This window comes from Equus quagga, chromosome 10, assembly GCF_021613505.1.
Source record: "Equus quagga isolate Etosha38 chromosome 10, UCLA_HA_Equagga_1.0, whole genome shotgun sequence".
Lineage (NCBI taxonomy): Eukaryota > Metazoa > Chordata > Mammalia > Perissodactyla > Equidae > Equus > Equus quagga.
Genome location: NC_060276.1, coordinates 31,118,365 through 31,135,136, shown reverse-complemented (window position 1 = coordinate 31,135,136; position 16,772 = coordinate 31,118,365). Strand labels below are relative to the sequence as shown.

The following is a 16,772-nucleotide window of genomic DNA, read 5'->3' as shown; positions in this document are numbered from 1 at the left end:
ATTTTATAGAAATCGCCTTATCATGGTGTTTAGGATTGCATTTCTTTTGAACCTTCTGTTTTATTTACATTCATCTTTCAGTGTTGGGGGCAGCCTGATTTGTTTCCTTATGAATACAATTTTGGGGTAGGGACCATAACTTATTGTTGCTATTGTTTAATCTTCAAGACCTCACCTCCTCAAATAAATGTTTATTGTTGAATACAGGCCTTGTTCTCACGTGCAGCATCTTGGAAATATTTGTATGCGATATTTTTTAGAAATTAAAGCTAATTCAAATATTGTTTACCTGATGGAACTGGAATACTTTCATCAGTAAAAGAGCTGAGTTGCTCCTTGAAAGCTTAATGATATAAAGAGGGTTGACCAATTATCTTCATGGAGGAAATGGGGTTAAATTGCACTAAGTGAGGGCTCATTTAGAGTTTGGACTGCAAGAAAGGGTCATTGTAGAACCGCTGTCTTATTTTAAGTCATACGTCTTGGGGGGTTTAGGGTAGGCAGTTTCCCAAAGGTAGAAGGTTGGACTATATGTCTCATTGAAGTCCCTACCAGGCATATATTCCTAAGATATGCAGACTCTTATTACTCTACATGCTGTAAACAGGAATTCTGGAGTCCAAATGCCTGTTCCGCATATTATTCTTTTGTATTCCCCCTTCAGTATCTAGCTCAGTGATGACACATGTTAAGTTCTCAATAAATATTTAACTGATTGAATCCCGAGGAATTATATACAGTCTGTTCATCTACTGGGACTTTGTCATTATCAGCTGTAGACTCAAAGGGCCTTTGTTATGAAGATTTTCATCATAGTGGAATTTATTACTACAGGTTTTGGCCATTTACATTGTAGCGCATAAAATTTATATGTATTTTCAGCATAAGGCTTGTGCGTAGTTTGTCTTTTAGAAAAGTGTTTAAAGACCCAGCTGAATCTTTTGATTTTCCTTTAAAATCTTTGTAGTTTTTAGTTGTTGTTGGTTATGGAGCCCTCCGGCAACTGTCAAAGGTGTTATGGAAATCCTTTTTCTTTCATTCAAGGAAACTAGATTTTAAAAACAAGCTCTGTAACTTATTTTCCTGTCAGGGACAATTTTTTCTTATTTTGGTGGGTAGGGTAGGGAGGACTACTTTGTCTCAGTTCAATTGTGACAAAATATGGAAATCATTATATGATTTTTCCATCTATTAACAATAATAGCCTTGATTATCTCTTTAGAAATTCAGCAAAATCATAGTGTGTGGAGAAAATCTCTGTAATTATCACTAATCATAGGTTTTGTGCAATCAATTAATAGTGCTTTGAAACTCTCTTTACTAGCAATAAATTGAGTATTAGGATTTGAAGTTCTCCTTTCACACACTTTCTGCACCTGCTTAGTGTTAAGCTCCAAGCAGTATATTTTCATTAAATTATTTTAACTTTCTCAACATTTGTTTCCAGTATTTCCCACTGGGATAGCAGAAGCCTTTGCTCTCATTTTTTCCTACTTCATAATGTTTCTGTTTTAATTTAAATGCTGCAATGCTGCATAAGTTCTTTCTAAAGACAAATGAATAAAACTTTTCAGAACACTTAGGAAGTAAATATTTTACCAACTAGAAAATGTCTTCTACGTTTCGAGACTTTCATCTTGTTATGGAAGCTGGGGGTCATTTGGATGATTACCTGGCATAAAGATAAATTCGTGTAATATAAATCTTTTCAGTTTGACTTTAGTCTTCTAAATGCTTATATCTGACTTTTTTCTCTCCTAAGCAATTGCTACTAAGCTTTTTATTTTTAATGTGAATTCAGCACTTTTGAAATGAAAGAATAATGGGGTTTCATAAATGACTAGGAATAGTGTGGGTATATTCCTTTGAGGCCGCCCATCAAACTAAGCCAAAAATTTTTAGTTATGGTGTTATAGTTGTACCAGATTTTCTCATCTGAGGAAATTGAGTTGTTTCAAATTACTTCATATTCTCTAGTATATAAAAACCACGTCAGGATGATGCCACAAAAAGGATGGTGGTTTAATTTACTTGTAGTGTTCAATGAAACTGTACCAGGGCATATTGGTTTAATTAAGACTTGAAAAATAAAATCTATAGCTCAACCGAAAAAATAAACAAACTAACCAGTGCTCTTTCACCGTGCCATCTGGTTAATTATCGATGGAATATTACAAATGAAGGTCTCGGGATAGCCTGAAAAACATGTTTTAATGGCGTGGAGGATAGGAGTATAAGTGTGTGCGTGTGCACTCGTGAGCGTGTGTGTCGGTGTGTATGTATTTTTAAAGCTAGAGAGTGGCAACAAGCGGAAAATGATGGCCAAATTGCTGGAAATTATGAGTTGGAAAAGGATTGATAGACGACATTTTTGATTGCCTGGTCTCAGCCCTCTTAACCTGTCCAGCCTTCGCTGTACTTGACCTCCACCTTTGGGGATCCGGTATTTGGATGAGCTCTTAGGTAACGACCTCTATTCTACCCTTAGCTGGGTCTCATTAAACTGCCTCTTATATTTGCTGGAACGAGCTACCTCAAAAGGTAAAAGCTGTGAAAGGCAAAACCTGTGTTTAGCTAAGCATCTGGAGATGTTTAGCAGCTGCCTTTTCTAAGGTTTTAATGCCTAATGAAAGCTTGACTTTACTGCTTAGATCTTAGGGTGGAATATAATCTAAATTCTTCTGCACAAGTCTTTTGGCTGAGTCTTTTAAATCAATATTTCGTGTGCTTTCATAGGCATTCAAGATTATGCGTGTGTGTGTGTAAATCCATTACTGTTAGATGTATAGATTCCTTTTGTCATTATTTTTAGTGCAAAAAATTTGTGGAATACATTGGTTAAACTGAGTGGAACTTTTAAACCCCGCTTTTCTGAAAGGACGTGCATCCGCACTTGGTTGGTTTTCTTCTTTGGTCCAAATGAGCCCTGTCTGTAGTGGGTTAGTAAAGAGGTTGCATATGTGTTGCAGATGAGGGCACACACATGCGACCTCTTTATAAAGAAAGACGCTAGATTTAAACAGATTCAAGGATGGTTAAAGCAACACACGCACACACACAACCTGGAGGTCAAAGGAAATCCCAGTCGTTTTTACTGTCAGATTTATAACACAAAGTAGCACCCCAAAAGATGCGTTTGAAGTGATCGATTGCACCGCATACCACCTGGACATGGGCAGTGTAAAACAGCAGCTAAAATCAAAACCACTTGAATTCTGGCTCAGCTTTCTCCAGACAAGTACTTAAAATAGCTTAAATAACAGGATGCAAGGGGAGGGAAAACATTTCCTTTTAAGGATATGCATTCTTGGTGTGATTCAAACTTCTGCAGGGACATGGCTGTATAATAAGTTTATTTACTTTAAGATCACTTGGGGGGAGGGTGTTGGGAGAGTTAACTAGCATTTAAAATAATACTTAGTAGAACAGCATAAGGAGGTTTCTTTTAAAACAGAATGCAACTGTGAACCTACATGTGTCATCAGGGAGAGAGAGACACAGAGACAGACTGAATCTGTTGTTACAAACAGTTGGTCTCTTTCTGATGAATTCAGTAGCCAATATGAAAGACAGGCCTCTCCGGGGCGGCATTGGGAGCCTCTTAGTGATTTTTTCAAGTATAGTGATTTTTCTTTAAAAATAAGGACACAGTCGCTTGATTGAAATTTAGCTCTTTACTTTCTACGGGAACTTTCTTCAGTGCGTAGGTGGAGTTTCTTCTCTCCTACCGCCTGCTACTCTCTGCCCATACTGACCATGTTTTCTGAAGCAAAATGTTGAGACGTGCTTGTGGAAACATTGAGAGTGCTCTAGATAATACAGGCTGTATGATAATATCTACTTTATCAGGTGGTTGAAAATGTGGTGCTGGAACAGAAGAGTCTGTGCAATGCAGAATCTGTTCCACCCCGTGCCAATGTGTAGTCAATGAAAAAGTGGCACATGAGCCAGAAAGGGGTTCCAGAATATTGGCAGCTTTAATGAGAAAATAAAAAACCATCATCATGCCAGGAAGTTGTGATTTTAGTTTCCAGTTGTTAAAACTGTTTTCAATCTAGGTCTGTGTTTTTTTAGGTCAGTTTATTATGAAATTCTCATGTTTACGTCAAAACTCAGAATAGGAAAAGTTCACCGTCAAACATGTTGAGCTCCCAGCTAATAACGTTGCTCATGAGATAGAATCTTTCTAAAATGCCATTGTGCAATGTTGTTTTTTGGCCTTCCAAAGCACAGCACATTAGATCTCTGATATTGTTTAAGGATGTGTGTGTGTGTGTGTGTGTGTGTGTGTGTGTGTGTGTGTGTTGGCTGGGGACTGGAAATAAAATTAGCATAAAACTCTTTAAAAATAATTGCACCCTATTTTGTCTTTCAAGTACTTTACCAGCTGGGAGATTTTGTAAAATTAATTGCAAACCGCCTTTTTAGGCTCCCTCTGCCTTCCTATTGAAATTGAAATTGTTTTCTTCAAGAGATATGATTTAGGAGCTCTAAGAAAGGCTTGCTATAATTTACTAGTACTAACACTAGAATGCCTTTGATCGCATGAGGTTGTACAAGCTAGATCTGCTGATAAAATGTGGAAAAATTACAGAATAGGTAAAACTCTTAAAATATGTAAAACTGGATGACGTGGGCAATGATTCTTTTCCCATCTCAAGAAAGATATAGGATACATATTCCAATTGACTCAACGTTTTAGCAAGGATTTTGAAGCTACAGTTTCAAGTAAGAACCAGGGATTCTGTCTGATAAATTTCTGTATCTTTAGTATCTGGCTCAGTACCTGCCACAGAGTAGGTACTCACTTTGCTCCAGAGGTTGACTCATGCTAAACAAATGCACACAGTATTTCTTAATAAAGCCAAAGCAGGTTTCCAGATTTAGAATGAGAGAGAGGTCCTGACCTGACAGCCATCGCTGGTTGTCTACTTGGGTCCTCCTTGGTGGGTGTGTCCACTTAGAAAACCAAATTACAGATCTGAAGGCTACTGGGTGGGGACAGGATTAGAACAAAGGGAATGAGATTGAATGTTATTTAAGGGATATTTCTGTCGTTATGGTTTCCTGATGAATTGCTATTCAGTCTTTTAGTGCTATTTCTGTATTTTTTGTCACTGTTGTTTGTTTAATTTTGTTTTTAAAATTCTCAGTAGATGAAGCATTCTTTTCCTGGTTAATACTTGAGAATCACTGGTTCTACAAAAATAATTTTTCCCATTGCTTTGTTATATGCAAGGTACTGTGCTACATATTGGGCTGGGAGATAACAAAATTTAGAAGAATCTTTATCCAGAAATTTGCAAACTAATAAGATTGTCGTGTAATGACAAGTTCTTATTCCTCCAACCCCCTTTAAAATGTTCCTATCAGTTACTAAAAGCATCTGTTATTACTACTCTTACTTCAAAATGGAGTTTCCACATGTGGTTATTTTATGTTGGTTATATTTTAGGGTGGCTACTTCCTAGCATCTTTTAATCACATCAGTGAACTTCTAATTAATGCTCAAGAGAGCTTATTTCAGAGAGGGTTCACGCAAGTAGTAGTTCTGCCCATTGCCAGCACCTCTGTTCCGCCTAACGTGAATAAACTGCCAGATAGACTAGACTCTCAGGGCCTTGGTCAGTTTCATGCAGCTCTGAATTCATTATAGTTCTCCAATATTTATTTTTAAACATCTCTACCTTCCACTTCTAGTATATCACTGAGAATACAAAAAGAACGATTAAATATCTTTTACTAGGTATGCTAGGTCTAAACTGGAGTAAATAAGCAGATTAAATTATGCTCAGATAACGTCATTTCAGAAGTCAGGGAAAAATAGAATACATTTAAAAATCTCTTTCTATCAGAAATTGCTGAAGTGGACAACGTTTTGATAGTTGCAAGGAATAAGCTACCTCTTTCAATAAAGGTATAAAACTGAAGGGCTATTGTATTTAGATAATCAGGTGTAGTAGTCATCAGAATGTTATTACTCTATATTTGTTTTTAATATGTCTTATGATATCTCCAGTTTTTTTTAAAGAAAAAAAAGTGTGTCTGTGTGTGGTTTGTGAGATCCTGTGTACTTGAATTTCCAATCAAAGTGTGTTAGAGCCAAAAAGGGACCTTGGAGATCATTAGATCCAAAGCACTCCTTTTACAGATGAAAAAACTAAGACCTGGGGAGGTGAATTGTGCAAATTAGTAGCTAAGATGAAAAGAGATCCTGTTACGTTACTCCCATTTGTTGTGTCCCTTCACCTATGCTGTGTATCTTTCACTATGCCACGCTTACTCCTTAGTACAGAGCTTTATTTTAACCTGAATTTAAAGAAAATGAGAGAAACAGATTGGTATAGGCATGGGAGAAGGTATATTTAAATCCAAGAATTTTATTTATCAAAAGTTGCTAAAATCCTGCCACAGCATCATGTGGATTACTTTGTTCTTTTTAGCAACTGCAGATGTTGTTGCTGGATTATTTTCTAATAAAGAGTTTGACGTATGACCTTTTATAAATTCGAAGCAAAGAAAGTGAAGATGTACCCTAGGGGAATTAAATGCTTTACCCTGAAGGAAATATTAGTGATTTTTAGAAGTGTTGGGTAGTTTGAGGATGATGTTTTAAGAGTATAGATATTTTAATTGATGGATTCAAATATAATAATCTATGTTTGAGAAAATTTGTTTGACTCTAGAAGTATACTTCGTTAAAACTAGACATAGAATTTCATCAGCTTTCAGAGTATTGGGGAAATGGTTTCATGTAGAAGACTTCATTTAATGTTTTAATAATTGGCAAAAATTGGCTAATATGAATCACGCTTAGATTGCACTCAAAATAAAAGCCAGAGTATGTTCCTTGGCCTATAAGAGCTTTTATGATCAGCTCCCTGACCTCATCTCTCATTTTCTCCTGTGCTCACTCTGCTCAAGTCATACTGTATCTTTGCTGTTCCCAAAACACACCAGACACTCTTCCACATCGCAGACTTTGCATTTGCTCTTTCCTCTACCTGAATCTCTTCCCCTAGATACCCACATGATTTGCTCCCTTACCTCCTGTAAGTCTTCATTCAAATATGTCCTCATCAAAGTAGCCACCCTTGACCATTCTGTCGAAATAGCACCCCCACTAGCATCCCCTCCCCAACCTGTCACTATAACCTGGGGTTACTCAGCTTCAGCACTATTGACAATTTGAGCTGCATAATTCGGTGTTGCAGTCAGGGCGAGAGGGGGTCATATGCATTGTAGGATATTTAGCAGCATCCTTGGTGTCTACACACTGGATTCCAGGAGCATCCTCTCCCCACCCCACACCCCCAGTTGTAGCAATCAAAAATGTCATGTTAAACATTTGCATTACTCAAGACTGCGTTTATTTTTATGAACTCTATGGTTTTCTTGGATTAATGTTTATTTCCATTAACTAGAAGAAAAAGTTGGGGCTGAAGATGGTAGCTTAATTTCAGGTTTGCTTTGTAATATAAACAGCAGTAATTCATAAACTATTCTGTAGGACTAATGGAAGAGTAAGGGGTATAAAACCCTTAAATAGCCACAATAAAAATTGTTTTATACCATGGCAGTGTTTTATTGGTGTATAATCTATTAATTTTTTTTAAAGTCCTGTCAGCTTCATGATTTAATAATAATTTTATTAAACAACTATGTTTTCTTAATAATAGGGATGCTATTTTTAAGTAAAGCTACTCATACACTGTTTAAAATACAGGAAACGTGTTGTAAAACCATGCTCTTTCAGTTAAAATTTGCATTTGCATTTCAAACGACCTTAGGTACCAAACAATAAGAAAGGAAAACGTTGTTATTTAGGCGAGCTAATGAACTGAGCCTCAAGTGAAGAAAAATACTCTAAAAGGTTAACTTATTTCTCCTAAAACTTCTTTTTCTTTTTTGCTTGCTCTACCTTTTTACAAAGATCTCAACAGCAATGGATTCATTTGTGACTACGAACTTCATGAGCTTTTCAAGGAAGCTAATATGCCATTACCGGGATATAAAGTGAGAGAAATTATTCAAAAACTCATGCTGGATGGTGACAGGAATAAAGATGGGAAGATAAGCTTTGACGAATTTGTTTATGTAAGTATGTGAAAATCCACCCTTATTACAAGGAACGATTATTCGTTTGTCTAGTGGGATCTTATAGTCATAAGCCCTATCATATTAAGTTCCTAAATATATCATATTCGTACTGTTATAACTAATACTATTTCTCTCATCTTACCCACTAAATTTTTTTAGATTATCTTAAGAAAAGAATTGAGAAAAAGAATCAAAAATAGCACACATTGCTCACTGTGTAAGCTGAGCAGTCCCCTTTGGGGGCATCATTAAAAGGAGAGTTTTCAAGGTGCTACATGACATCCTGAAGGGCTCCTTCTGTCTCCCTCGGTGAACGGTGTGCTCCCAAATTTTAATGACACACCCTGACTCACAGTCTTGGAAGCTTCCTGAGTTGAACTTTCTGATTAAAAAGATGTATGCTACTCTTACGGTAGTAGTATTTAACTGTACCATTTTCTCTAGGATGATAATTTTGATAATTAAAAGTTAGAAGCATATCTTTTTAGTCCATTGGAAGAGGCATTTAAAATTGTTTTCTTCTCTAGTATCAAATACTCTTGAAGGTTAGGGGCTGATTTAATCTTCGAACCCCGAGCACCTCGTTTATTGTTCTGTACTCAGTGCTTGGAGCGTGTGTGTGTGTGTGGCGCTCATTACTGAAGCTGACTGCTTTTAGCTACTGCTGTGCAAGGTCTAGAGTTTCTAGACATACGCCATTTTCAGTCAGTATTCATTGACAAAATATTTGAGGTACGTGTTAAAGAATAGATGTGGCCTCTTCCCTCAGTTAAGAACACCCTTAAGATTTTATTGTTTTTATTTATTATTAATTTAAGGCTGAGTTTGACTAGATCTAATTAGGCATTCCTGAAAGTATATTACAAACAGATAATTAGTGCCTAATATTTGTCACAAAGTCCCTAGCACTCCTGTCCTCCTTCTCCATGGTTTATTTTTGCCCAAGACACCTGAAATGATAACATATACTCCCGTAGGTAAACACGGCTCACTATAGCAAGTGAAATTCTGATATGTTCTCTCCAATTAGAATTAACTCCTTTAGAACACCGTAAGAGTTCAAGAAGCAACTTGACTAAGTAATGATGTCTACTTAGCTGATAGCATTTTGTGGGGGGAGTTACTGTTGTAAAAATGCAAACGTGTGTCATAATTATCATGATATAGTTCTTGTCATCATCTTTCGAAATACTGATTTCCTCCCCACCGTTTTTGTCTCCAGTTATTTCCAAAGCCTTTTGTTTTGAATTCTGTGTTCAATAGTAAGTTGCAATTGACTTGCAATATGAGCACTTGCATGTCCTCTGATGTATAACTTACTCCCCTTGTAACTGCATGTTTGCGAATTTAAAGCAGCTTAGAGCAGCAGTTAACTATGATGGGTTCATTTTGATATAATTTACTGCTCAGAATTTTTTAATCTAGTGAAAAGAATAGACTTAAATCATTAAGATTTGCAGTGTGCCAGTATTGTTAAGGATAAAATTCTGAAAGTGTCATTAAGAAAAATGATCTTAGGGAAATATTTAATTTTGCGTATTTTGAAACGTTGCAGTTTCTGCACAGCCGTTTGTGGCTTTTGAGTGAAGAGTTGTGATTATCTTAGTATATTCTTAAAAAGTAGAGAACATGCATGATTTAGCATCATCAGGGATTTTTTAAAAAATAAAATATTAACAAGAACATTTTAGGTTAAAATGTACATTTTAGAATTAGAAGGAATCAATAGGTTCCTACTCCTTCATTTTTCAAATTAAAAAAAAAAAGCCTGGGTTCCTGAAAAAGGAAGAAATGACTTGCCCAACATTACACAGGAGACTAGTTGCTTCTTCTAGTTACCTCCTTTCTATTCAAGAAACTGGAAATATGAAGGACAGTAAAATAACCTGCCTGAAGTTTCAGAATGATACCACCATGACTGTACCGAGAGAAAGAAGGGCGTTTAAACAAATGTCTGTCCATTCCCCTCTGCTTTGTCATCAGTGAAACATCTTACAAATTGTTGTACAAAATATGGGTAGATCTTAGTTACCTGAGAAGGAGGAAGCACATTATTCCTGTCAGATATTAACATAAGGAAATGAAAATAAACATGTTCTTGCATGTTAGGTTTTGGTTTTTTATTTAAATTGCTGCTTAAGAACTGTTAATTGCAAACCAGCCTACAAACAAAACCAGTTTACGTTAATTTTGGAGAAGAATATATATATATATAGGGTAGAAAAGAGTCCCTAAATTATATGTAAACTTCAAACATTAAAATTAAATTTAATACCTTGATTTTGTTTCTTCTAAGTATTTCAAAACTAAATTACTAGATTTTTATACTTACAAGATAATAGGGGTTTTTTTCTGCATCTGTGAAAAGACTGTATGTCAGTTTCTTTCAGCAGAGATGTCTGCAATAAACTCTTATTTTCACAGTGAGAAACTTGCCCTTGCATAATGGTAATAAGTTGTTGACCTGTTTTAAGACTTTTACTAATAGTGTCGACCTCATAGGATTAAATAACTTCATACAAGTAAAATGCTTAGACCAGTGCCAGCTATGTAGCAAACGCTATGTAGTGTATAGGTGTTAGTTGTTGGAGTAGCTATTTCTATTTTTTTAAAAAGTAGTGTTCTTTTCCTATTATTACTAAGGTTAGGCCTACAACAGATTCCAAAAAAAGGAAAAATTCAAACCTGCTACTTTGGAAGCAAACCTCAAACACTGGAAGCCAGTCAATATTTTTTTGCAATTTTTTCTGAAATCTTTCCTTCTTCTCTCAAGTCATATGCCTCTGGGTTGCTTTGGTTTGGCCACTACTCCTGTGCTGAGCTAGAAAGGTGATGAAACTTTTAAAAGGAATAAGAAACATATGTACTCCATAAAAGAGACTGGAAAAGATGTATAGGACAGTGTATACCAGGAGTTGACGCGTGATAAAGCAAGTCCTTCCTCATGGAGGGAAAACAGCATGAACCAGTGAGCTCGTTAGTACCGCAACAGGCCGCTTTGAAAAGATTCATTGAGAAGACTCCAGCACAGTAGTTGGCCTTGTGTATCTCTGATTTCAGAGATTCTTGTTAAACCAAGGCTTATACTCAAATAGCTTTATCATCCACTCAAGCAATTTCTTTACTAAAGTAGGAAATAAAATGCAAATTCTTGTCTAGTGAATCAGTTTAATAGATACATAGATCTTCAATTAGCTCTTATCTTTTAACTTTTTTTAATTTAAGGAGCAGAAGAAAATACTATGAAACGGAAAATTTGAGCTTGACTGGAATAATTTATTTAAAAGTATTTAGAAAATGAAAGTCATGTAACTTCTGTGAGACAGTTGAAAATTAATTTAATTGCAACTTTGTATGTCATTCCCAAGTATCAGGAGTTTAACGAGAGCCGTGTAAGTAATTGCGTTAGGATATCATATAGCAGATGTTCTTTTTTTTATTATTATAATTTGTATTATTCCTCTTTCCCATGATGTATACAAGTTGGATTTATTTTTCAGTTGAAACTGGGATCATGGAAACAACTTAATTTTTAGAGGCAAAAGTAGTCGTAATAAGAAAAATAAGTTTCCATGTGTCATTTGGAGGCAGAAACTCCAGTAACATTTTGGACATTTTTTGTCATTCCAGTGATTGATGGTATGTCAGTCTTGAGGAAATTCACACATTTAGATTGTAATTTACTAGACAATGTTTTACCAAATGAAGAATGAGGTAGAATAGTGAATACTATTTTTTCGCTGAGCAGATATGCAGTTATCACAGGGGGAGCTCTGGGAGCAAAATGCATCACAGTTAAGATCACCACGTTCCCGGATAAATATTTTGTTGTGTAATCTTGGCTTGAAAGTTAAGGTAAATTAAGTGAAATTAAACTTGGACTAAAAAAATCAGAGTGTAAGTAAAAGTAACTTTAATAATTTGAAGGTTAACCAGAGTGCATGAGTCAGCTCCATACTATTGCTACTTAACAAGAGTCAGTATAATGGCCTAAAAGGAGGAAGAGTGATTTCCTTGGTTGTATGCAGTATTTACAGTAGTCAGTATGTATGTGTGTCGACATCCATATACACACCTAGACACACACACATCCATTCTGAAATTCTACCTCTGAACTCACAGGTATAGCATGAAACCACAGCTATGGAAACTGAGTAAGCTTGATTTTTGTAAAACTTACTGTTTACTATTTTCCTAAATAAAATTAGGTTTATGAGTCCAAGGAAAGTCAATATTTAAGAAACATAACAAGAAAAGATGACTTTGTGATGGGACCGCTGACAACACCTACAGCAACCCTTTTAGCAGTTAGAAAAAGTCACTGTCTCTGGGTGGATTAATTATTTAAAAAATGCCATCCTGGAAAGACTAAGTATAAAAAGGCACTCCTGCTTTCTGCCTGACACAGTCTTGTACAAGACATAAGGCTTGGGTAGTGGAGCATGGGCTGAATTTCAGCTTCTACTCGTGCCTGCTCTCACGGATTCACCCTGAACCGCTAGATATTGTGACCCTGTTCTCTGAACTTACACATAGGCTGTACCTCCTGAAATGTGTGTGTGTATGTACTTGTCAATAATGCCAAAGGCCTTTGACCTATTTTCTATTTGTTCAGCAACTTTTGCGTTAGGGTCATAAATTTCTTTCGCTAAGTCCACTTATGAGTTCTAAACATCTTTTAAAGAAATATTTATGAAGATGGTACATCTTGCTCTTGTTTGACTGGCAGTGGCTAATTTAGCCCTGCACATTGGTAGATCAGGAACAAATTTGGAGTTAGGTAAGTTCCAGTATTTAAGGAATATACAGACAGTCCTTTAGAATGTCCATTCATTCAACCAAGTGGTTAGAGTGTAGCGTGTGAACTTTGCTTTGTTACACCCTGCTCTTGTACAATTAGAAAGTACAAGTTAATTTCGTTAGCTATGTTCCTTATTGTGAAGAGAAGCCGGACTTCGTAAATGCTCAAACAAGACAATCACTGGACAGCCTCGTTTCTGTCCAGATGACAATAGTCATCTGTTGCTGCCAACTTAACACATTTTTGCACATTATTCTATACATTTTGACTGAGCACACTCTTACAGAGCTACCCCACTGTACCAAAAACTAGTTATTTTGATTGAGTCATAGGTTTTCATCTTTCTTCGCACTAAGAATTGTGATTAAAGAAAGGGATGCTTCAGCTTTTTCTCTCCAGGAAAAGCACCAAGCCTTACAGTTGTACCTATGCCTTTGACCCACGCTAGCTTTTGGCTTAAAGCGAGTTCAATGCATGTGGCACTTAATGTTTTTGACAAGCGTGTGCAATTGAATTTCTGATGCTTCCTTTTCAAGAGCAGTATTGTAGTATTTGTTTAGCATTTTGAAAACTCAAGCCCAGCTTTCCATATCTCTTAACACTCATCACCTATGGAGGAAAATGTAGGTGATCAGAGTATAAAGAAGATAAATATGCTTATTGTGCTTGATTTAAAATTAATGGTGAATCAACAACATATTTTAATTAATAGATTTTCCAAGAGGTAAAAAGCAGTGATATTGCCAAAACCTTTCGCAAAGCGATCAACAGGAAAGAAGGGATTTGTGCTCTGGGAGGAACGTCAGAGCTGTCCAGTGAAGGAACCCAGCATTCTTACTCAGGTAATCGTTTTACGTGCATTAGGTTAACACAATGACCTAAGTAGAGTGCATGCTCCAGTGCCAACGTGGGGCTCTAGAAAAACATTGCCTCCTTATCAAGAATACAGTAGAGGTCTTTTGTGACCTGTATTTGGACTTGGGACTAATACTTGCCATAAAGGCATTATAAGTCTTTATTGTATGGCTTTGTTAGCTTGCAAAAAACATGATACAGTATGTGCAATGATAGGCTTTATTACAGTAGAGTTCTATGGTAACATAAATATAATTCTTAAAGAATTTTGTAACTCCTCTAAGGCTCAGTTAACCCTGCTCTATTCTTTTTGTTAACTTTGTAATTCCTAATAGCCACTGTGTTGCATTCAAGTGTCTGGGTTTCCAAAGAGAATAACCATATGTTTGTGACATATTAATAGTCAGCACAACTGTACAACTATTTTAGCCTTTGGAGTCAAATATTTAACCTAGAGGATGAACTGATTTCTTGTTATTCAACGTAATTTTAGAGGAAGAAAAATATGCTTTTGTTAACTGGATAAACAAAGCCTTGGAAAATGATCCTGATTGCAGACATGTTATACCAATGAACCCAAATACTGATGACCTGTTCAAAGCTGTTGGTGATGGAATTGTGCTTTGGTAAGATATTGGCTTATTGTTATGTCCAGATTGCTGAAAATAGTCTTCCACGTAATTGACATATTTGTTTCTGGGTGCTTGACAGCTTCACTTCGGGAAATAATTAGAAATGAAAATTGTCTAGGTTCTGCTCATTTCATTTCATCTCTAGGTCTGTCTGTGAAGCCACTATCAAAATATGAATCTAGGGGCCGGCCCCATGGCATAGTGGTTAAGTTCGGGCATTCTGCTTCAGAGGCCCAGGGTTCACAGGTTCAGATCCTGGGTGCGCACCTAGCACTGCTGGTTAAGCCACACTGTGGTGGCATCCCACATATAAAATAGAGGAAGATTGGCACAGATGTTAGCTCAGCAACAAGCTTCCTCAAGCAAAAAGAGGAAGATTGGTAACAGATGTTAGCTCAGGGCCAATCTTCCTCACACACACAAAAAAAGAATCTAAAAGTCAGTCATTTAGACTGAGGACCTCTTTGTAGGGAAGCTCTCTGCTTTCAATTTCATCTCATCACTAAGCAGGCAGAGCATTATAACTTTGTTGAACTTAAGTGTGTCAGTATCTCTTTATTCTAAAGTACCATAGCTTCCAAAAGAAAAAAAGAAACTACTCTTCAGTTCTCACTCTCCAATTGCTTATTTCTGAAAAATGCATTTGTCACTGCTGCTTCCCTAGAGCCAACAGCATCTTGGCAGAAATGATAGAAGATTATCAACACTTTGTCCGTTTTTGCACCTTTTTATTAAGGCAATGTAGCTCAGTGGTTAAGAGCATGCTCCATAGTCAGTCTGCCTGGGTTCATATTCAGGGTCTGCCACTCAGTAGCTGTGTAACTGTAATCAAGCTATTCAGCCCCTTTGCCTGTCAGTTTCCATCTATTATGATCCCCATATTATTGTACTTACCTCCCAGGGCTATTGCGAGCACAAGTGGCTACATTTAGAGTGCTTAGAACAGTGAAATAGATAGATTTCAGATGACAGTGTACAATATATAAAATCTGGTTTTTTACAATAAGGTCATTTTGGTTGTTTGAAAAGCTGATGTTAAAAATGCAAGATATCTCCTATTTTGTCCATTTATAAGCACTAAAGAAATAATTCCCCATGTGTTTTGATAGAAAGAGATTATCATATAGTACTATTTATTTAATATTTATATTTTGCAAAGAAAGAAGCATGGTTTTCCCTATGCAGAATAAGTTTGAAGGAGCATTATAAACATCTAAAATGTTAGAGTCTAACTCCAAATTTCACCAAATAAGATTCTTCCTTAATAAGTCACAGATTCTAGTCTAGTTAGTGTAACCTTTCTTTCTCTCACCACTGTATTACCAGCACCAAATACAGCCCCTAGCTCATCATTTAGGCACTCAGATATTTGGTGAATGAAGAATCTCCTGCTCAACTAATTTTACCTCTTTGTGGATAGATGGTAATTTTAAGTTCTGAATTATATAATCTAGAAAAGACACAATTTTATTGTGGGATTTTATCTTTTTAACACTTATTCAATAAAGTTTTTTTCAATATCCCAGTTACTCATTCTTATAAAATAATGTGGAAAATACCAAAAAATTAAAATGAGCAAATATTCCCCAATCCCCAACTCAGGAATACCCTACTACTGTAAATATTTTGGCCTTTTTTTAAAATTTGCATTTTTCATATGTATAGTTTTTTGTGATCAACATGATAAAAGTCATATTGCGTTTATTTTTTCAGATTACATGAGAGACATGTTTATAATAAGACTTAAAATATTTGTGAATATTTACAGACTTTTTAAAAGTAAACCAATTCATTCTTTAATTTGTGTTTCAGTAAAATGATCAACCTTTCAGTTCCTGATACAATTGATGAAAGAGCAATCAACAAGAAGAAACTTACACCCTTCATCATTCAAGTATGCGTTGTTCTCCCTTCCCTCTTCCATGAAACTACTGGTTGAGGACCTATTATATAGACCATAGGCTCTGCACTTCGTATCTTCTCATTTATTTCTTATAACAACTCTGAGTTTAGGATTATTATTCAGATTTTACAAAGAAGAGAGCTGGGACTCAAGTTTTCGAGCTTGCTCGAGGTTAATGTTAGAACTGAAGTTCAAATCCAGGTCTAACCCTCTGGATTCTTTCCCTTACATATTGTGTACAAACATGCAGAAATAAGCAAAAATCTTTAAGCTCTTAATTAGTTATCATACTTAAGGAAAGGAGCGTTTTTCTTTTCCATCAAGTGAGTATTACACTATTAGCAAAATTCCCTCAGGCAAGAGCACCTCTTGGGATGTGGAGATTGAGAACTTCTGGAACTCTTTCAGGAGTATGCAACAGACTCATCGAGGCATTTTCAGAAATACGACACAACTCACATGGATATACTTATTCCAGTCA

The 16,772-nt window shown here is 36.0% G+C and overlaps 1 protein-coding gene across 5 annotated transcripts in view; it reads left to right on the top strand.

Annotated features, from left to right (window-relative positions):
- Positions 1-16,772, top strand: part of PLS3 (plastin 3) — a 73,386-nt gene that overhangs the window by 40,904 nt on the left and 15,710 nt on the right. For all 5 annotated transcript variants that reach the window (XM_046673131.1, XM_046673134.1, XM_046673132.1 and 2 more), the window contains 4 exons: positions 7,934-8,097; positions 13,614-13,743; positions 14,250-14,382; positions 16,201-16,282. In XM_046673131.1, coding sequence (XP_046529087.1) covers positions 7,934-8,097; positions 13,614-13,743; positions 14,250-14,382; positions 16,201-16,282 — 509 coding nt within the window. The remainder of the gene's footprint in view (positions 1-7,933; positions 8,098-13,613; positions 13,744-14,249; positions 14,383-16,200; positions 16,283-16,772) is intronic.